The 22,968-nt window shown below is 41.0% G+C and overlaps 1 protein-coding gene across 1 annotated transcript in view; it reads right to left on the bottom strand.

The window, feature by feature from the left end:
- Window positions 1-7,159, bottom strand: part of LOC120053939 (talin-2-like) — a 78,184-nt gene extending 71,025 nt beyond the window's left edge. Inside the window, exons 1-4 of the mRNA XM_039001258.1 lie at window positions 7,024-7,159; window positions 5,637-5,734; window positions 5,302-5,431; window positions 4,537-4,695 (exon numbers count right to left, since the gene is read on the bottom strand). Coding sequence (XP_038857186.1) covers window positions 4,537-4,695; window positions 5,302-5,431; window positions 5,637-5,734; window positions 7,024-7,159 — 523 coding nt within the window. The remainder of the gene's footprint in view (window positions 1-4,536; window positions 4,696-5,301; window positions 5,432-5,636; window positions 5,735-7,023) is intronic.
- Between the last annotated feature and the right edge of the window lie 15,809 nt (window positions 7,160-22,968).

The raw sequence follows: 22,968 nt of genomic DNA, 5'->3' as shown, positions 1-22,968 counted from the left end.
TTGCCTTGATGACAGCTTTGCACACTCTGGCATTCTCTCAACCAGCTTCACCTGGAATGCTTTTCCAACAGTCTAAGGAGTTCCCACATATGCTGAATTGCAGCTATTCGACCATGAAGGCCTGATTCACAGTCTCCTCTGAACAGTTGATGATGAGATGTGTCTGTTACTTGAACACTGTGAAGCATTTACTTGGGCTGCAATTTCTGAGGCTGGTAACTAATGAACTTATCCTCTGCAGCAGAGGTAACGCTGGGTCTTCCTTTCTTGTGGCGGTCCTCATGAGAGTCAGCTTCATCATAGCGCTTGATGGTTTTGCGACTGCACTTGAAGAAATGTTAAAGTTCTTGAAATGTTCCGTATTGACTTACCTTCATGTCTTAAAGTAATGATGGACTGTCATTTCTCTTCGCTTATTTGAGCTGTTCTTGCCATAATATGAACTTGCTCTTTTACCAAATAGGGCTATCTTCTGTATACCACCCCTACCTTGTCACAACACAACTGATTGGCTCAAATGCATTAAGGAATTACATTTCACAAATTAACTTTTAACAAGGCACTCCTGTTATTTGAAATGCATTCCAGGTGACAACCTCATGAAGCTGGTTGAGAGAAAGCCAAGAGTGTGCCAAGCTGTCATCAAGACAAACGGTGGCTACTTTGAAAAATCTCAAATATAAAACATATTTAGATTTGTTTAACATTTTTTTGGTTACTACATGATTCCATGTGTTATTTCATAATTTTGATGTCTTCACTATTATTCTACAATGTAGTAAATAGTAAAAATAAAGAAAAACCCTTGAATGAGTAGGTGTGTCCAAACTTTTGACTGATATTGTACAGTATGTATACAGAGAAACATACACTTCTGCTAGTGGGATTAGGCATGCTGACAGTCAAATAAAGCAGATGGGTCTAGACAAGCAGATTTAAATTACAGGGCAAAAATTTACATTTTTATGTCTCAAAACAAACTAATCACCAAGTGAAGTTCGACTAAACATGAGCGCAGTAATTTGAATACTGTTCTGCTGAGAATAAGGAGACATTTTGAAGATGATTTATGAATTCAAACTTTTCAAAATACAATCTCTGTCCAGGGCCATCACCAGAGTTTCATAACATTCAGGGCTCAGTCCTGAAGACCAGGGGATGAGTGGTTGAATGGTCCGAGAAAAAAAGTAGTATTTTCTCAAATAATTTTCTGCAATTCAACGTTAATTTTACATGACTGACAATACAATTTAAAAAAAATATACCACATAAAATGACTTAGCTACTCTGATATTGACATACTGAGATGAATAAAATGAACAACCAATGTCTTAAATGCAACCAACAGCCAATGAAAAGAGTGGATTCACTGATCTTAAACCTACAATATGAGGAAATTATAGTCCAGCAACTTTCCAGCGGCCCTCACTTATATATTTTCTGCAATTGCATTTTGAAATATTGCAAAAGACCTATTAGCTGCTGCCTGCTGTTCATTGACATCCACATTGCCAGCCGTAACTCGACAATCAGCTGTTTAATATATTTGCGGAGCGGGCTGCCCAATGGCAGGATTCCCAACTGTAGGCATACAGTATGCGCTTATAATGTGACAAAACACAATATACAGCAATTGTTTTTTAAAGCTATTGATCCTCTCTGGCTAAATGATGCTCTCTGGTGTAGTATTTTCAATGATTTCATTTATTTCTGTAGAGATAGGAGTAATTATATAAGTTGGTAAATGTATTTAAATTTATCTGCAACACTTCCAGTACCCTTTCCTGCGGTGCTAGGTTTTCTTCCATGCGCTGTGCTCTCCCCAAGGCCAAATAATCAACACTTCTTATTAATAATTCAATGGATTGTGGTCAGCAACCCCATATGAGCTTATTGTGTAGGTAGGCCTACTGTTACAATAATATTTAAAATAATGTATCAGCAAGTAGCCTAGCCTACAATTACAAAATAATAAATTCATTAAGTCAAAGTATCCAACAGTGGTTACAGCTACAGTGCATTCGGAAAGTATTCAGACCCCTTCCCTTTTCCCACATTTTGTTACGTTACAGCCTTATTCTAAAATGGATTACATTTACTTTTCTCATCAATCTACACAAAATACCCCATAATGACAAAGTGAAAACCGGTTTGTAGAAATACCTCACTGACATAAATAATCAGACCCTTTGCTATGAGACTCAAAATTGAGCTCAGGTGCATCCTGTTTCAATTGATCATCCTTGAGATGTTTCTTCAATTTGATTGGCGCCACCAGTGGTAAATTCAATTGGTTGGACATGATTTGGAAACCATATCTGCAGCACTCCACCAACCAGGCATTTATGGTAGAGTGGCCAGACGGAAGTCACTGTTCAGTAAAAGGCACCTGACAGCCCGCTTGGAGTTTGCCAAAAGACACCTAAAGGACTCTCAGACCATGAGAAACAAGATTCTCAGGTCTGATGAAACCAAGATTGAACTCTTTGGCCCGAATACCAAGCGTCACATCTGAAAGAAACCAGGCACCATCCCTATGGTGAAGCATGGTGGTGGCAGCATCATGCTGTGGGTATATTTTTCAGCGGCAGGGACTGGGAGACTAGTCAGGATTGAGGGAAAGATGAACGGAGCAAAGTACAGAGAGATCCTTAATGCAAACCTGCTCCAGAGCGCTCAGGACCTCAGACTGGAGCGAAGGATCACCTTCTAACAGGACAATGACCCTAAGCACACAGCTAAGAAGTGCCTACACAGAAGTGGCTCAAAAAAGCAATATTTTTTTAAAATCCTAAAACATCAAATTAGGCCTACCTAATTATACATTAGGCAATCATCACTGACAATTGTGAATGATAATTCTTCATGTTTTACAGGTGAAAACTCCATGCTGCATGCATGCAAACCATTTGATCCAAATCAATTTCATGGGAAAATGCATTTCGACCTTCTTGAATGATGTAGGTTAAGTAGCCGAACTAATTTTTTATTACATTTTAGAGCAGATGGCGTTAAACACAGCCACCTGTATTTTGTTTCAATCAAAGCATATGATGCGTGCTTTTGAGTTCTGTCCTCATGAGATTTAAAAAAAATCTAAATCAAGCACAATCATCCTATTCTCATAAGAAATTATGTGGTGTTTTTGGTCTAACAGTAGCTTAACATTATCTATGCTTTTATATTTGGTTTGTTATGTAGAATACTAATTCATCGTTAAGTGATCTAGCGAGACATTGCACCATTCTGAGAAGTGGCGGCGTGTCACTCCGCTGCAGACACTATACACCCCTGATTACAGTGCCTTGCAAAAGTATTCATCCTCCTTGGCATTTTTCCTATTTTGTTGCATTACAACCTGTAATTTAAATCGATTTTATTTGGATTTCATGTAATGGACATACACAAAATAGTCCAAATTGGTGAAGTGAAATGAAAAAACCCCAACTTGTTTCAAATAATTCTAAAAAATAAAAAACGGAAAAGTGGTGTGTGCATATGTATTCACCCCTTTGCTATGAAGCCCCTAAATAAGATCTGGTGCAACCAATTACCTTCAGAAGTCACATAATTAGTTAAATAAAGTCCATCTGGGAAATTCATGTGGGAAATCAGTTTCAATCTTCCAGAGATTTGAGATTGGGACAGAGGTTCACCTTCCAGCAGGACAATGACCCTAAGCATACTGCTAAAGCAACACTTGAGTGGTTTAAGGGGAAACATTTACATGTCTTGGAATGGCCTAGAACTCAATCCAATTGGGAATCTGTGGTATGACTTAAAGATTGCTGTACACCATCGGAACCCATCCAACTTGAAGGAGCTGGAGAAGTTTTGCCTTAAAGAACAGGCAAAAAGCCCAGTGGCTAGATGTGCCAAGCTTATAGAGACATACCCCAAGAGACTTGCAGCTGTAATTGCTGCAAAAGGTGGCTCTACAAAGTATTGACTTTGGGGGGGTGAATAGTTACACATGCTCAAGTTTTCAGTTTTTTGTTCTTACTTCTTGTTTGTTTTGCATCTTTTGCATCTTCAAAGTGGTAGGCATGTTGTGTAAATTCAATGATACAAACCCCCAAAAATCTATTTTAATTCCAGGTTGTAAGGCAATAAAATAGGAAAAATGCCAAGGAGGGTGAATACTTTCGCAAGCCACTGTATTACAGTTGGATAGCTTCAGGAGTTTCATGTAATCACAGCTTGAACTAAGTGGCTCATTTAGTTGACTATAAAATATTTTTTACACCATCACAGCAGTACAAAAGATTCGGGGCTGACCCAAAATCAGTCGGGGCTAAAGCCCTGAAAGCCGGGTCCTGGTGACATTCCTGTTTGTCACATTGTGGTAAAATAATTAAACATTGATACAGTACTATGACTTTGAATTTAGAGATAAAGCACATGTTAAAATGAGATGATACTCGACTTACATGTATTTATTAATGAGACTTTGGTAGGGGCGTTGACTGGGAGCATGTAATACTAGACAATTAACAACACATTTTGTGTTCTTATGGAAGTGCTCTTCAAACTCACAGTCATCGTCTGTGTGGAGTTTGGCTTTGAGCTTTTCCATCTTCCTCTCGTCTCGGAGCAGAGTCCTGTCCTTCTTCAGGGTGCCTGTCCCATGACCGTCCTCCTTCTTCTCCTCCACCCCCTCCTGGAGCAGGGAGTACTCCTCGTAGTTGGTGATTCCTGAAGAGGAGACACAGCCAGGAAACTCTCAGAGAGGGAGCAGTTTAGAGCACAGAGCCAGCACGTTGAGCTGTGGCATATCAGAGAAACCATTCCCTGCCTCCTACGTCCTCCCTCTCTACCTCCCTCTGCCCAGAAAAAACAGTGGGGGAAACTGGAGAGCAGCCAGAAAACTAAAGTGGGAATTCAGAAGAGGAGAAGCCAAGCAGAAAGCCCTCTCTAAACAAACACCAGCCAATAAAGAGATCTACCAGACATCTCTCTTCTCCTCACCCAATTGAGTTTGGGCACAGGCAGCCCAGCATAATTGAAATATATGGCTGTGGAAAGAAACACCTCCATGAGAGGAGAGGACAGCACAGTCTATAGCTACACAATTACCACCCATAATTCTAACAGAGGAGGAAAATATGTTTTACACCATCAAACATATCTATATAAAATCTGGACTATGCCAGTACCATAGCTAATTCTTATGTTCTGAAAGCTAGGGGACGTGCATCCATACTGTAAGGTAGTGAGCTAAAAATAGGACCAGGTTTAATAATTTAAGGCTAGTGGATTGGTTGACTGGGTTTACATTGCAGTTGGAGAGAGTTTACCCACCTATTCTACTGCATATGGTAACAAGCAGCTCTCCTACAGTTTTTGAGTCATCCACCATGATAGTTTTAACTGCCCCGTCCAGCATCTTGATCTTCTGGGGCCTCTGTTTCTTCTTGTACTCCAAGACATCCTGGGAAACAAGGGGAGAGGTGAATCAGATGCAGTACCTTTGATGGAATGTGACATAAACCAAGAAGAGAACACCTAAACATCTGTATGTAAGTAGAACATCTAAGTCAGATCTACCACAGACTTCTCAACACCTCCTCAGATTTAAATAGAACTGAGTGAGGTGTGGTCCAGGGGTCTGATTGGGCTCTATGATTGGGCTTTACCCCGTTCCGGAGCATGTAGTAATCCAGAGTCCTCCCAGACTCCAACCAGATTCCTTTTCTGGGATCATCATCAGAGAGAAACAGGCCGTAATCAGAAGCTGAAACAGAGACACAGAGTACTTACACATATTACAGTAGTAATGGGAACAGTTGCTTGATTGTTTAAATAGTATGAGTAAACTCCAAATGAAAGATACTGTCTATTTTGACAAAACAATGTTTTGACTGCATCTTGTGTAGTTACTGTTTTATGATGTAGAGGATGTCTCTTCTTCTGATCTCATTGACATTCATATGAATTATCCATATAATGACATTCAGTTGGGAAAGAAGGATAATCATGGCTGCCCATCAGACTCTCCAGCTGATATAAATCTGTTCTAAAGCCTAATGAGAGCTCACAGCTTAAAGAGTGTCTCCAACCTGCCTAACTAACACCACAGAGCTTATCCAGCCTGCCTAGCTAACACCACAGAGAGCTTATCCAGCCTGCCTAGCTAACACCACAGAGAGCTTATCCAGCCTGCCTAGCTAACACCACAGAGAGCTTATCTAGCCTGCCTAGCTAACACCACAGAGAGCTTATCTAGCCTGCCTAGCTAACACCACAGAGAGCTTATCCAGTCTGCCTAGCTAACACCACAGAGAGCTTATCCAGTCTGCCTAGCTAACACCACAGAGAGCTTATCCAGCCTGCCTAGCTAACACCACAGAGAGCTTATCCAGCCTGCCTAGCTAACACCACAGAGAGCTTATCCAGCCTGCCTAACTAACACCACAGAGAGCTTATCCAGCCTGCCTAACTAACACCACAGAGAGCTTATCCAGCCTGCCTAGCTAACACCACAGAGAGCTTATCCAGCCTGCCTAACTAACACCACAGAGAGCTTATCCAGCCTGCCTAACTAACACCACAGAGAGCTTATCCAGCCTGCCTAGCTAACACCACAGAGAGCTTATCCAGCCTGCCTAACTAACACCTCCGCAAGAGAGGAACACCGCCCACAGACCCAGATCGAACCAGTCTCCTCAGAGCGAGAGCATAGACTGTAAGGCTTTGAAACAGTTTCCTGTCTTTCTGTAGTCAGAAAGCCATGCTGTGGGTGACATGGGTTTTTATCTCCTGCTTAAACAGTTTTGAACCGTTTGTATCCTTTTCATGCACACTGAAACAGAATTGGAGATCAGACACTAATGCCTTTTTTTACATTATTATTTTTTCGCAGACATGACTGCAGTATTCAGTACAGAGTGACTTACACAAGTAATTATGTCGTTTTTGCATTTATATTTTCTCTTAGTGCAACTGAGCCTTATGCAAGTTAAGATTTGACATTCAAAGAGCCCCCATTACCAGTAGTTCGCCCCATTTTGAGGTACCTCTCACCTTGGCCAGTCTGGGCTTCCGGAACCCTCTCCCTGATGATCCTGCAGGCGTCATACACAGGAGTGGAGGGCTCAAACTGCATGGTCTTCACCACATTGCACTGGCGGACACATATCTTGAGTGACAGGGCCACCATTTTCACTGGTGGTGTATTGGTGTCACCAACCTACACACCTGAAAAACACAAAAATATGTGTTTAGATATCTGTGGCTCAGGGAAATGTGAATAACATGACACTGAATATGTACACCAGAACAGCATACACAGGATATGGTCATACTTGTCCTCAGGTATATTGTAGAAGGGCTGCTTTGAATGAGTCTAATGCATCAGCTACTTTCCATCTCTCCCGATTCCTTAAAGGTTAAGAAGTAAGTAGAATTGTTTACATACACAGTGTTTAGCATATGCTGAGCCGAGCCAAGGTGAGCAGGTTAACCTTTCAGCAGAAAGCAAACGTCTCTGTAGTCACCTACAATAATAGGACAGAAGACGCTACAGAGAAAATGACATTCTAGAGCAGCATCATTATCTGTGTTTTACAACCCCTTACAAGCAGACACCGGAGTCAAACCAGTGGGTGTTATGTCATCTGTTAAAAGGCAAACCAATTCCAGTACACTGCAGTTCCTATTCCTACTAAAGAGTAAACGCAGACAAAAGTGAACTCTAATGATACCCTTTTATGTTTTTCTTTCTCTTAGCCGGGAGGGAAAACCATTCACAATGGATCTCTCCAACAGTTAGGCCTCTCTTTTTTTTCAGAATTTAGTTCAGCAATTCTTTCCTCTACTCGGTGCACTGTCAAATCTGGATGACAAGACCATTTTCAGACAACCCTCAATTTTCACCTTTATGGTAGAGGGAGTGCATATATGTTAGATATACTGTACAGGGGAATATTATGGATTATTATGGATAATATGAGTTGACATTCACCATGTCCGTCTTGGGGACAAAGGTCATGTTTTAAGCTGTTCTTGTGAATCATCAAATTGACTCCATTTAGAGAAATATAGCCATGACAAAATGTTTTCCCATACAATCATTCTGTGAGCAATTTCAGAGAAAAAGTTTCTAATGATGTGGTTGTGAATGAGGTCCCCTCTGACTAGCAGTGTTTCATAGTAGTCACTCTACCCTTCTCCTGCAGCCCACACAGAGCCTCTTCTCTCCAGATAGTCCCTTTGCACAAAGAGCCAGAGGTAATGGCTCTGCATGGGGCCTGCTCCATACAACCTGCCACAGGAGTCCTGCTGCGCCTTTGTGGCTCAGATATGTGGTTAGTCTCTGTTAGAAAGGCCACATGAGGACCAGCTAGCCCAGGCCACACATACACAGGCATGTGCACACACAGAGGATGGGTTATGCTACACACTAGAGGTCGACCGATTATGATTTTTTCAACGCCGATATCGATACCGATTATTGGAGGCCCAAAAAAGCCATAATTGGCCGATTTTTTTTTTTTTTTAATGTATTTATTTGTTATAATGACAATTACAACAATACTGAATGAACACTTTTATTTTAACTTAATATAATACATCAATGAAATCAATTTAGCCTCAAATAAATTATGAAACATGTTCAATTTGATTTAAATAATGCAAAAACAAAGTGTTGGAGAAGAAAGTAAAAGTGTTCCTTGCTCAGAACATGAGAACATATGAAAGCTGGTGGTTCCTTTTAACGTGAGTCTTCAGTATTCCCAGGTAAGAAGTTTTAGGTTGAGGTTATTATAGGACTATTTCTCTCTATATCATTTGTATTTCACATACCTTTGACTATTGGATGTTCTTATAGGCACTTTAGTATTGCCAGTGTAACAGTATAGCTTCCGTCCCTCTCCTCGCTACCTCCTACCTGGGCTCGAACCAGGAACACATCGACAACAGCCACCCTCGAAGCATCATTACCCATCGCTCCACAAAAGCCGCGGCCCTTGTAGAGCAAGGGGAACAACTACTCCAAGTCTCAGAGCGAGTGACGTTTGAAATGCTATTAGCGCGCACCCCGCTAACTAGCTAGCCATTTCACATCGGTTACACCAGCCTAATCTTGGGAGTTGATAGGCTTGAAGTCATAAACAGCATTGCGAAGAGCTGCTGGCAAACGCACGAAAGTGCTGTTTGAATGAATGCTTACGAGCCTGCTGCTGCTCAGTCAGACTGCTCTATCAAATATCAAATCATAGACTTAATTATAACATAATAACACCCAGAAATACGAGCCTTAGGTCATAAATATGGTCAAATCCGGAAACGATCATTTCGAAAATAAAACGTTTATTCTTTCAGTGAAATACGGAACCGTTACGTATTGTAACGACCCTGGGTTTATAAGCGCGGAAATCGACTCTGCCGCTTGAGCATGCTTTTGCGGCACAGTCGATAGCGCGCCGGACCTCGGGCTAGGAGGTCGAGGGTTCGAGACCCGCTCCCTGCCTGTTTCATTACATTGGTGTCAGAAGTGATCGGACCTCGCATCCACGACAGTGCGTGTGCTTGGCCGGTGAGCGCGTTCCTGTAAGACGTAAAGTCGCAAGCTAGCGCGAGGACGCGCTCTTTGAAAGGAGGGAGTAGTGTAACGACCCTGGGTTTATAAGCGCGGAAATCGACTCTGCCGCTTGAGCATGCTTTTGCGGCACAGTCGATAGCGCGCCGGACCTCGGGCTAGGAGGTCGAGGGTTCGAGACCTGCTCCCTGCTGTTTCATTACAGTATTTTATCTAACGGATGGCATCCCTAAGTCTAAATATTGCTGTTACATTGTACAACCTTCAATGTTATGTCATAATTATGTACAATTCTGGCAAAGTAATTACGGCCTTTGTTAGGAATAAACGGACTTCACACAGTTCGCAATGAGCCAGGCGGCCCAAACTGCTGCATATACCCTGACTGCTTGCACGGAACGCAAGAGAAGTGAAAATTTCCCTAGTTATAAGAAATTCATGTTAGCAGGCAATATTAACTAAATATGCAGGTTTAAAAATATATACTTGTGTATTGATTTTAAAGAAAGGCATTGATGTTTATGGTTAGGTACATTTTTTCGCAAATGCGCTTGTTAAATCATCACCCGTTTGTCGAAGTAGGCTGTGATTCAATGAGAAATGAACAGGTACCGCATCGATAATATGCAACGCAGGACACGCTAGATAAACTAGTAATATCATCAACCATGTGTAGTTAACTAGTGATTATGTTAATATAGATTTTTTTTATAAGATAAGTTTAATGCTAGCTAGCAACTTACCTTGGCTTCTTGCTGCCCTCGCGTAACAGGTAGTCACAGCCTGCCACGCAGGCTCCTCGTGGAGTGCAATGTAAGGCAGGTGCTTAGAGCGTTGGACTAGTAACTGGAAGGTTGCAAAAACGAATCCCCGAGCTGACAAAGTAAAAATCTGTCATTCTGCCCCTGAACAAGGCAGTTAACCCACCGTTCCTAGGCCATCATTGAAATTAAGAATGTGTTAACTGACTTGCCTAGTTAAATAAAGGTGTAAAAAAATAAATTAAAATAAAATAAAATACGTGTCCAAAAATACCGATTACCGATTGTTATGAAAACTTGAAATCGGCCCTAATTAATCGGTCGACCTCTACTACACACAGCCCTGATTCAGGGAACATTATAAGGGCAGTAGGGTGTAACATGGCCTTGTACTGTGTGGTGATAATCAAAGTGTAAATATATATTTTGAAAGCAGGAACTGCACAGTATATTCGTTGCAACCTTGGAATAGAAACATTGTAGGAGGAGGAGCTGAAGACAACCAGAATCATTCAATGGAACTCAGCCGTTGCGTAAAGGATAGAACACCCATTCCTTTCGATCACGGTTTCGCTTTATATCCATCAATAATAGCTCAAAGCTCCGCCATTTAGGCTTCAAATGCGATGAATGAAAAATTAGAACATTCCTGTTCTAGGCAGTAAGGATATATTTTACTCAAAAGACCTTGCCATTCCAAATCAATGAAATTCTCAAGTGAAGGCCAGCAGTCACTCCAGAGAGAGAGAGCGGGAGAGAGAGGGAGCATCCACATTATGAAACGCAGGGGGATAATCACTACTCTGGAGCGGAGCTAACAGTAGCAGTAGCAGCGTGAGAACCCATTTCTCACCGAGTTCCTCTCCTCTCTCTCTTCTGGCAAACACTCAACAGCAGCAGCAGGCTTCTCATTAGCTCAGCTTTCAGGCCGACACAGACCCATCACACAGCAGAGACGACACAACATGGAGCAAGCAGATCGCAACCACAGATATATATCAACACACAAAACGAATGGGTTTCTACTGTGTCCACTGAAACATTATGCTTCAAAGTGGACTTAAAATAGTATTTATTTCCAGGCCCCTGTCCTCTCTTATATCATTACCAGGGCTTTCTCTCATCTATCCAGAGGGCTTCCAGTATTAAGTTACTGGTAGGTTTGTTTACTACACAAAACAGAGAAGAGCAGCTTGGAGGGCAGTGTAAACATGGACAATTAAATAAGAGCTGAAGTCAGAAGCCATCTGGAGGGGATTCATGTCTAATGATTTGTTGTAATAACAATAGCAGAGAGCAGAGCCCCCGACGACAGCCAGCCACTGTCTCCTACTCAGCTTGGATTAGTACAGCACCAGTCACAGAGTCAGACAGTCAACAGGGAGCTGGATGGACATGTTGGACATGATCACGTCATTGGAGACAATGTGATCGCTGATCACTACGTTTTGTGGAATTGGGTCATCACCAACAAACCTCCATTGCCTCAATGGAGTATTTTTTTTGAGGGGGGCGGGGGGATAAACAGAATAGGCCCAAATAAACCATTTAAAATATTTTCTCATGCCCCATCAAAATTAAAGTCAGACAGTGTAGGCTACAACACAATCTGGAATAAGTTATCCAGAATTCCAGAGGTACATGGGAAGCTAGCTGTGGCTATGACTTCCAGCTGTGTTGAGTAAAATCTTACAGCTGCTTGATGGCCTAATATAGCATCTTTAAAGTCAAAAGACAAGTCAACAGTAAAACATATAGTACTGATGAACCCTCTCAATGTATTCAAACCAAAATAGACTGGGTGCACAATGCAGACAACACAATGTGCAGTGATTATAAATACACTAATAAAAAGAAGCTTGTGAACATTCGAATACTAAGTAACAATGTATCTACAGTATATACAGTTGAAGTTGGAAGTTAACATACACTTCAGTTGGAGTCATGAAAACCACTCCACACATTTCTTGTTAACAAACTATAGTTTTGGCAAGTCGGATAGGACATCTACTTTGTGCATGACACAAGTAATTTTTCCAACAATTGTTTACGTACAGATTATTTCACTTATAATTCACTGTATCACAATTCCAGTGGGTCAGAAGTTTACATACACTAAGTTGACTGTGCCTTTAAACAGCTTGGAAAATTCCAGAAAATGTCATGGCTTTAGAAGCTTCTGATAGGCTAATTGACATCATTTGAGTCAATTGGAGGTGTACCTGTGGATGTATTTCAAGGCCTCCCTTCAAACTCAGTGCCTCTTTGCTTGACATCATGGGAAAATCAAAAGAAATCAGCCAAGACCTCAGAAAATAAATTGTAGACCTCCACAAGTCTGGTTCATCCTTGGGAGCAATTTCCAAACGCCTGAAGGCACCACGTTCATCTGTACAAACAATAGTACGCAAGTATAAACACATGCAGCCGTCATTCTGCTCAGCAAGGAGATGCATTCGGTCTCCTAGAGATGAACGTACTTTGGTGTGAAAAGTGCAAATCAATCCCAGAACAACAGCAAAGGACCTTGTGAAGATGCTGGAGGAAACAGGTACAAAAGTATCTATATCCACAGTAAAACAAGTTTTATGTCGACATAACCTGAAAGGCCGCTCAGCAAAGAAGAAGCCACTGCTCCAAAAACGCCATAAAAAAGACAGACTACGGTTTGCAACTGCAAATGGGGACAAAGATCATACTTTTTGGAGAAATGTCCTCTGGTCTGATGAAACAAAAATAGAACTGTTTGGCCTTAATGACCATGGTTATGTTTGGAGGAAAAAGAGGGAGGCTTGCAAGCCGAAGAACACCATCCCAACTGTGAAGCACGGGGGTGGCAGCATCATGTTGTGGGGGTGCTTTGCTGCAGGAGGGACTGGTGCATCATGAGGCAGGAAAATGATGTGGATATATTGAGGCAACATCTAAAGACATCAACCAGGAAGTTAAAGCTTGGTCGCAAACGTGTCATCCAAATGAACAATGACCCCAAGCATACTTCCAAAGTTGTGGCAAAATGGCTTAAGGACAACAAAGTCAAGGTATTGGAGTGGCCATCACAAAGCCCTGACCTCATCCTATAGAAAATTTGTGGGCAGAACTGAAAAAGCGTGTGCGAGCAAGAAGGCCTACAAACCTGACTCAGTTACACCAGCTCTGTCTGGAGGAATGGGCCCAACTCATTGTGGGAAGCTTGTGGAAGGCTACCCGAAACATTTGACCCAAGTTAAACAATTTAAAGGCAATGCTACCAAATACTAATTGAGTGTATGTAAACTTCTGACTCACTGGGAATGTGATGAAAGAAATAAAAACTAAAATAAATCATTCTCTTTACTATTATTCTGACATTTCATATTCTTAAAATAAAGTGGTGATCCTAACTGACATAAAACAGGGAATATTTACTAGGATTAAACGTCAGGAATGGTGAAAAACTGAGTTTAAATGTATTTGGCTAAAGTGTATGTAAACTTCCGACTTCAACTGTACACATTAATTTATCCCACAAGCATATGAAACCTAAATAACCTCCTGACCTATATTAGTGTAAGTGCCTTAATAAAAGATGAAGGTTTACAAACAAATGAGGTCAGGCAGTAATAGAAAACAAAAACGATACCACACCTATACTCTTGCAACACCAGAATCAAAATGATGTATTCTTGGAACACCCTTGTTAGGCTACATAGATAAAAAAACACCCACCCCCATCAGCTTATCTACTAAGTGAATTTCAAGGTCATGGCAAAGAAAGGACTAACATAAATCTTAATGGCCTACCAAAACATAGATAATGATCATAAACATGCCATTTCTCAACAATGCTAGTCTTCTATTAGCAAATAAGAGGAAAACATGCGGGTTGAAGCTAAAAATGCATTAGTCTGGCTTTACTAATATAATCAACCCTCTCATGCAGCAGCACTAGCTGTAAATAGTAGAAGCAGAGCCCTATAAGGATCAAATGTGGATTAGCATACTAGCTCCCTATCCCAGCCTAGTCAGTGTGAGGATATTTAACAAGCTCTAATAAGATTTAAAACAACCTCAGACCTATAACTGATTCCCTTGTCTAAGAGCATGCAAAAACCTAAGCTGTACATTAATTCATTGGATAGTCTTGCTGAAAGCAAAGCACAGCTCTTGACTTCTTACATACTCTTATTATTATTATGATATCATTTATACTTTTTGTACTAAAACAATATTTAAATAAGCTCCCAATGCATTACAATGGCAATAAAAGGCCCATAGACTTATGTACATTGGGACATTTAAAAAATATATACATATATATTTGGCCATGCATCTCCTCCTACACCATTTAAGCTATCAACACCAAAACAACATTGAGGTGTTCAATCTGACCCTACTTAGATTTTTTGCCAAAGGCATTTTGATACTATTTATACTTTTGTAACTACAGTATAACCCTTTTAAATGTGCATAAATTAACATGGTTTGAATGAGAATCATAGACATTCAGTGGTAGCTATTCAAAATGCTCCTGCTCCTTGGCAAATTAAGCAAGACCACCAACTTTAAAACATTCAGGCTAACCTAACTTCAAGTTCTTCAAAACTTGTATCAACTATATACATTTGCATAAATTACAATAAAATAACTCTAACAGTAACTCTTGAACCATTCAAACTAGAGACACCAAACCAACTGTCTCATGTTCAGGCTCTCCTAAACGTCAAATTATGTAGAAGGTTGATGAACTATAACTATATAAATCTGTATACATTAGAATAACATAACTCACCAACAGTAACTCTTGAAACCAACTTCACATGTTCAAGCTATCCTATCCAATCAATCAGTCCATTTAACTATTTTTTCTACTATAACCAGTCACTACCATTACTACTGCAGTTACTTCCACTACTGTAACTTATTTCAAAACCATAAATGCTTTTAAAAAGTTAGCAAGCAGACACATTTTCTTCAGTAAATGTACTTCTTTAGTTATGAATGTTAATTAAACAAATACATATGTAGGATCTTAATTTGAACTATATTGTCACAGCAAAATAATCCTTCAGCAACAGGATTTGAACGTTTTGTCCATAATGTTGCTTGATCGGTGGTTGGGCCAAACGTAGGCTACATGAAAAGTGCAAAATTACCACATGTTAAGTGTGGGTTTTCAGTGAATTTATGTAAATCACAAAGCTCATCTGCAAATTCTTAGCAACAAAAGACTGATCAAATTAAGATCCTACATCTGTAAGTGACTGGCATGAGGAAGTAGGGTGAGAATAAATCCATCATCAGCGTTTTTCTGAGAAGGTGGGAGAGAGAAGGATGAAAGGTGTCATGTGCTTAGGAGGATATGCTGATGAATGCAATCTTTCCTTGGGTTCATTTCTCTCATCTCTATACCCTCCACTTGTGCTCCACATTCATCCCCCCTTTCAATCCCTGTCTGATTAAAAGACAGGTCAATCTGCTGCAGGCCTGGGGCATGTCTCCTGGGGTCACCTCTAGTGTGTGGGTTCCAGGCCTCCCCCACCCATACTGTGTGCCTAGAGGTGACCCCAGGCAACATGCCCCGGGCCTGCCATACACTCTGTCGTATGCGAAGTGATACTTAGGGGCACTATAAAAGAGATTGTGTACACATCAAAATATATATTGTTGGCCATCTGGTAAAAACATGACAAGAATAGGGAGGATATCCCACTATAGAATATCCTTCATGTTCTGGTCTATACCATTACACGTATGAGGTTTGAACAACATGGGGCTAAATAACCCTCTGAGCTGCAGTCACATCCACTAAAGATGACCGGATATATTCCATCCAGATATCATTCATTCCAAATCATATAAACAACAGCTCTCAATAGCAAATAACATTCAAGCCCCATGACTAAATTACAACCTACCACAAACATTAGCCCTTTACTAAGGCAGAAAGTCAAGGTCAGGTCTGTTAATTTAATCTGATTTCAATGCCGCATGTGCTATTTCTGAATTTAATGACATTCGAGTGAAACGCATCTTAATTGGAAAAGAGTAAATCAGAGGTTTGAAGAACAGCTTGCTAGCAGAGAGGCATTAATCAGCCATCATAAATACATCCTCAGTTAAGAGCCAGGCGTGATTTATCCACAGAACATGCAGCAGCAGCAAATGATGACCCATCTCTTTAACTACCCAGGGTTGTGAATACCAAACGAGACAGGAGATACATCACTCTGTCAGATGGATCATCACACTTATCATACATCTACAGTACATGTTTCACATAAATATCACATCTATAGCGCAGCCAGTGAGATGGTTTACTAACCTTAATCATTAAAAAAACTGCACTTTTTGTATGAGAAGGATTTCCAGGCTCCTGTGAACAGATGTAAAGTAGAGTAAACATCCTGTAATTACACATAACGTAATTATCTGTTCCTCTAATGTGCATTAAATACAAACCTGCTGTACATACAACTAAAGAAGGAACCTGCAAGTATGAATTTTGTTGGACGGTGTATACCATGTGTATCCTGTACATACGACTAATAAAACTTTGTCATTGCTTGTGTGTGAGCCAAGTTTAATCTACACATCACCTTCCTATTCTTTACATATCAAGATGTTTAACCCACTTCTGTTCTCGGAAAAGCCACAGTTTGGCCTATTTGTGGGCTGAACTAAATACAACCACCATGATTAATCATCAATCTGAGGCCTTCACTCTAATATTCCTCTCTTCAAATACAAAGGCATCTTCAGACTGGCCTTGTGCCCATGAACAATGAACAGTGCAATAACAATAATTATTATTTTGGGAGTGTTTATATTTGTCCTGTTTAACTCTTGTACAAGTGTTCATTGTTCCAAGTGTGTAATGGAAATGCGTTTCTTGCATGTCCCAACTCCCGAGACACCCGCAGGGAGTGGGGTTACAGCCAGGGTCACCATTGTCCAGTGCCCCGGAGCAATTGGGGTTAAGTGCCTTGCTCAAGGGCACAGTGACATGTTTCACCTTGTCTGCTCTGGGATTCGAACCAGCGACCTTTCGATTACTGGCCAAACCCACTAACCTCTCGGCTACCTACTGCCTCCATGTTTGGCCTTCTCTACTGACAATGCATTGCACACAATTTTACTCAGTACAGGGATATTTTAAGGTCATCAGGAGAGGCTTTGAAAGAACTGTCATACTTCGTGTTACAGTATGGAATAAAAGTCCCTAAGTAGGAGTGTTCTTGGTTGTGAATGCCGACTGCACTATAACTAAGGCAAACAGTTCAGCACTTGCGACGTTAAGCCACCAGCAAATTCACTATTTGACCCCTGCATATAAGAATTATGTCTCAAACAGTAACGAGGAGCAGGCTGTTGTGTCTTCACTGATGCTAGCTCAGAGAGGATATTGGCTTTCCTCTAATGTCATTTCAAGATACAGATGCTGACAGAAATTGTAAATCTTACCCTTGTCGCAGGGGCAGGGAGAAAACAGCTCCTTTTACTCTAGCTAAAAATACCCAGAAAAGTAGAACGTCCTCCAGCACTGCTTCACAGGGATCCAAATAGACTCCCATCTCCCTAAGCATTTAAGAGGAAACCACTCTGCCATTTAGTAGAGCTAATATGATGGTTTCCCTCTACAAGAACCTCTATTTATACTTAAATTGAGCCAAAAATCTTTATTCCTAAGTCAAGAGGATAAATACATTAAATTAAGCTAATATAAAACACAGTAGAGGGTTTTGTAAGTACCGAGTAAAACAAAGTGTAAATCCTCTACAATCATTATGTAAGTGGTTCTAAAATGATACTTGCTCCACTTAAGACTACTTTCAAAAAGGAGCACAGCTTATTCTTTTACATTTCTCCAACTATAGTGCCTTCAGAAAGTATTCATACCCCGTGACTTATTCCACATTTTGTTGAGTTACATACTAAATTCGTAATGGATACAATACATTGTTTTCTCTCACCCATCTACATGTTATACCCCATAATGAAAAACTGAAAACATGTTTTTAGATATTTTAGCAAATTTATAGAAATGTATCAAAAACATAAATGTAGTGTCTGTCCCATGTTTCATGAGCTGAAATAACAGATCCCAGAAATGTTCCATACCTACAAAAAGCTTATTTCTCTCAAATATTGTGCACAAATGTGTTTACATCCCCATTGATGAGCAATTCTCCTTTGCCAAGATAATCAATCCATCCACCTGACAGGTGTGACATATCAAGAAGCTGATTAAACAGCATGATCATTACACAGGTGCACCGTGTGCTGAGGACAATAAAAGGCCACTCTAAAATGTGCAGTTATGTCACACAACACAATGCCACAGATGTCTCAAGTTGAGGGAGCATGCAATAGGCACGTTGACTGCAGGAATGTCCACCAGAGCTGTTGCCAGAGAATTGAACGGTAATTTCTCTACCATAAGCCACCTCAAACATATTTTCAGAGAATTTGGCAGTACGTCCAACAGTCCAACCGCAGACCACGTGTATGGCGTTGTGTGGGCAAGAGGTTTGCTGATGTCAATGTTGTGAACAGAGATCCCCATGGTGGTGGGGTTAAGGTATGGGCAGGCATAAGCTATGGACAATGAATACAATTGTAGTTTATCGATGGCAATTTGAATGCACAGAGATACCGTGAAAATATGCTGAGGCCCATTGTCATGCCATTCATCCGCCGCCATCACCTCCAGTCCCTGTGCCCAAGAACACTAAGGTAACCTGCCTAAATAACTACTGACCCGTAGCACTCACGTCTGTAGCCATGAAATGCTTTGAAAGGCTGGTCATGGCTCACATCAATACCATTATCCCAGAAACCCTAGACCCACTCCAATTTGCATACCGCCACAACAGATCCACAGAGGATGCAATCACTATTGCACGCCACACTGCCCTTTCACACCTGGACAAAAGGAACACCTATGTGAGAATGCTATTCATTGACTACAGCTCAGCGTTCAACACCATAGTGCCCTCAAAGCTCATCACTAAGCTAAGGACCCTGGGACTAAACACCTCCCTCTGCAACTGGATCCTGGACTTCTTGACGGGCCGCCCCCAGGTGGTAAGGGTAGATAACAATGCATCCACCACGCTGATCTTCAACAAGGGGGACCCTCAGGGGTGCGTGCTTAGTCCCCTCATGTACTCCCTGTTCACTCATGACTGCACTGCCAGGCACAACTCCAACACCATCATTAAGTTTACTGATGACACAACAATGGTAGGTCTGATCACCGACAATGATAAGACAGCCTATAGGGATGGGGTCAGAGACCTGACCGTGTGGTGAAAGGACAACAACCTCTCTCTCAACGTGATCAAGACAAAGGAGCAGGTTGAGAGCTTCAAGTTCCTTGGCGTCCACATCACCAACAAACTAACATGGTCCAAGCACACCAAGACAGCCGTGAAGAGGGCACGACAAAACCAATCCCCCTCAGGAGACTGAAAAGATTTGGCATGGGTCCTCAGATCCTCAAAAGGTTTTACAGCTGCACCATCGAGAACATCCTGATGGGTTGCATCACTGCCTGGTATGGCAACTGCTCGGCCTCCGACTGCAAGGCACTACAGAGTGTCATGACGCTGGCCTGGGGGTAGGTTTATGACAGTCATAAATACCTCTCCTCCCTTTTTTCCTCTCTCTACCCTACTGATGTGACTATTGAAAATCCCTTGGTTAACAAAGATTCTGGGAACATCAGAAGGTGGGGGGAAATTAACCATATTTTGGTAATCCAACCAGTTGAACATATGCGTTGGTACTTAATGAATATTATGTCAGTTCGGTTGTCATCTGAGACATTCTCATCAATGATAGGATGACATAAACGGTACAGTGGAAAGTCTACACATTATAGTTATCAGATTCACATGGAATTGTTGTGCAATTTAAATGTTTGAATATGAAATTATTTGTGAGGGGATGAAATGTGATTTTAGCTTCTAAAATGTGAGAATTGGGTTTTCATGAGTGAATTAGGCCCGACTCAGTGGCCCGCCCACGTGAAGATACATTGGTTATAAACTATGAAACACGCCCTCCTCTCCCTTCCTATATAAAGCCTTGATGACAATATAACTTCCTGTTCCGGGTACATTAGGATGACGATCCGATGTCAGAAGGGTTCAGATAATAACTACAGAACGAAGCCAACCTCAGCGTGAGCTTTGGTTGCGAATGGTATGAACTTTGAACTCTTATTCACTACAGAAGTGATACCTCCTAGCCGTTGAGTTAGCAACAGCAGCTGCAAACGTGGGCTAGGAAAGAACAGACAGAGTATGCCGTCTACCACACAACGACGTTACTACAACGTATCCAATTTACCACCAGAGACATTCTTCCGAGGACAGGAAGATCTCTGTTGGCCAACACGACCAGCATCTACGATCAACCTACCGAAGCGCAGATCAGAGTAAATATTTCTTGCATTTTCCTTTTCTAAATGGGCGATAATTTAGAATGCATAAGATTCTGTATTTACGATAGAGTAGCTGCCTACGGCCCGATAGAGACATCGCTTCTCCCTTTGTTCTTCAGGTCTTCCCACTCTTTCACTCAAACCCAACCCACTTTTCTTTGTGTAACCAGCTGTCATATCTGTTCTGTCCGCTAGAGACGTTTTCCTTTATGACATAATTTGTAATCAAGGTATGATTCATTCTGTGTATATGTAATTCTGTGTGATTAGTTAGGTATTTAGTAAATAAATAAATAAACCCAATTTTGTATTGCTGATTCAACTTGTTAGCCAGGGTTCGTGAAGATAACCAAGAATTTACAACTTTCAGATGAGACTGAAATAAGGTGACGATTAATATTGACTGCTATTGATGTAAAATATTACTAGGTCTTTAAGAGTTTATTCGGAAGATAACTGCTCTATAAATATTATTTTGTGGTGCCCCGACTTTCTAGTTAATTACATTTACATGATTAGCTCAATCAGGTAATATTAATTACAGAGAAAGGATTTTATAGATTAGCATGTGATATCACTTAATCCGGCATAGCCAAAGACACGACAAGAGGGTAGTGCGTACGGCCCATTACATCACCGGGGCCAAGCGTCCTGCCATCCAGGACCTCTGTAGCAGGCGGTGTCAGAGGAAGGCCCTAAAAATTGTCAAAGACTCCAGCCACCCTAGTCATAGACTGTTCTCTCTGCTACCGCACGGCAAGTGCTACCGGAGCGCCAAGTCTAGGTCCAAGAGGCTTCTAAACAGGTAGAAAGAGGAGGAAGGGAAGCGCTACTAAGGTACACAATAGTACATTTTGGTAGACAGAATGTGCTCTCTGGTAAAAGGGAGTCCCTGACAAAGGCCATGCAGCCATAACGCGTCGAATTTTAAAAACTTTTTTTCCATTGAACATGCCATACAAATAAAGGCATTTTAATTAATTATATGAAGAGTGCCTTGGTCCTACTTTCTTTTTGAGGATTCTACCCCCAAGCCATGAGACTCCTGAACAGCTAATCAAATGGCTACCCAGACTATTTGCATTGCCCCCCCCTTCTACGCTGCTGCTACTCTCTGTTATTATCTATGCATAGTCACTTTAATAACTCTACCTACATATACATATTACCTCAATTACCTCAACACCGCTGCCCCCGCACATTGACTCTGTACCAGTACCCCCTGCTATTGTTATTTACTGCTGCTCTTTAATTATTTGTTATTCTTATCTCTTACTTTTCTTTAGTATTTTCTTAAAACTGCATTGTTGGTTAAGGGCTTGTAAGTAAGCATTTCACTATTTGGCTCATGTGACAAATACAATTTGATTTGATTTAATGTACGGCCCCATGTCACAAGGATCTGTACACAATTTCTGGAAGCTGAAAAAGTCCCAGTTCTTCAAAGGCCTGCATACTCACCAGACATGTCACCCAATGACATGTTTGGGATGCTCTGGATCGACCTGTACAGCAGCGTGTTCCAGTTCCCGTCAATATCCAGCAACTTCGCACGCCATTGAAAGAGTGGGACAACTTTCCACAGGCCACAATCAACAGCCTGATCAACTCTATGTGAAGGACATGTGTCGTGCTTCATGGTCACATCAGATACTCACTGGTTTTCTGATCCAGAACCCTAACTTTAAAAAAAAAGTATTATGTATCTGTGACCAACACATGTATATCTGCATTCCCAGTCATGTGAAATCCATAGATTACGGCCTAATTAAATTTAAATTGACTAATGTCCTTATATGAACTGAAACTTAGTAAAATCTTTGAAATTGTTGCATGTTGGTTTATATTTTTATTCAGCTTAGAAATCTCATTTATTCACACCTCTGAGTCAATACATGTTATTATCAACTTTGGCAATGATTACAGCTGTGAATCTTTCTGGGTAAGTCTCTAAGAGCTTTACAAATCTGGATTGTACAATATTTGCACATTATTATTTTTTGAAGTCTTCAAGCTGGTTGTTGATCATAGCTTGACAGCCATTTTCAAGTCTTGCCATATATTTTCAGGCTGATTTAAGTCAAAACTGTGACTAGGCCACATTCAATATCATCATAGTGAGCAACTCCAGTGTACAGTATATTTGGCCTTGTGTTTTAGGTTATTGTCCTGCTGAAAGGTGAATTTGTCTCCCAGTGTCTGTTGGAAACAGAACCAGGTATTAATCTAGGATTTAG

The sequence above is a fragment of the Salvelinus namaycush genome, chromosome 9, assembly GCF_016432855.1.
Source record: "Salvelinus namaycush isolate Seneca chromosome 9, SaNama_1.0, whole genome shotgun sequence".
Lineage (NCBI taxonomy): Eukaryota > Metazoa > Chordata > Actinopteri > Salmoniformes > Salmonidae > Salvelinus > Salvelinus namaycush.
The sequence above is the reverse complement of the archived record's forward strand: the minus strand, read 5'-3'. Positions and strand labels throughout refer to the sequence as shown.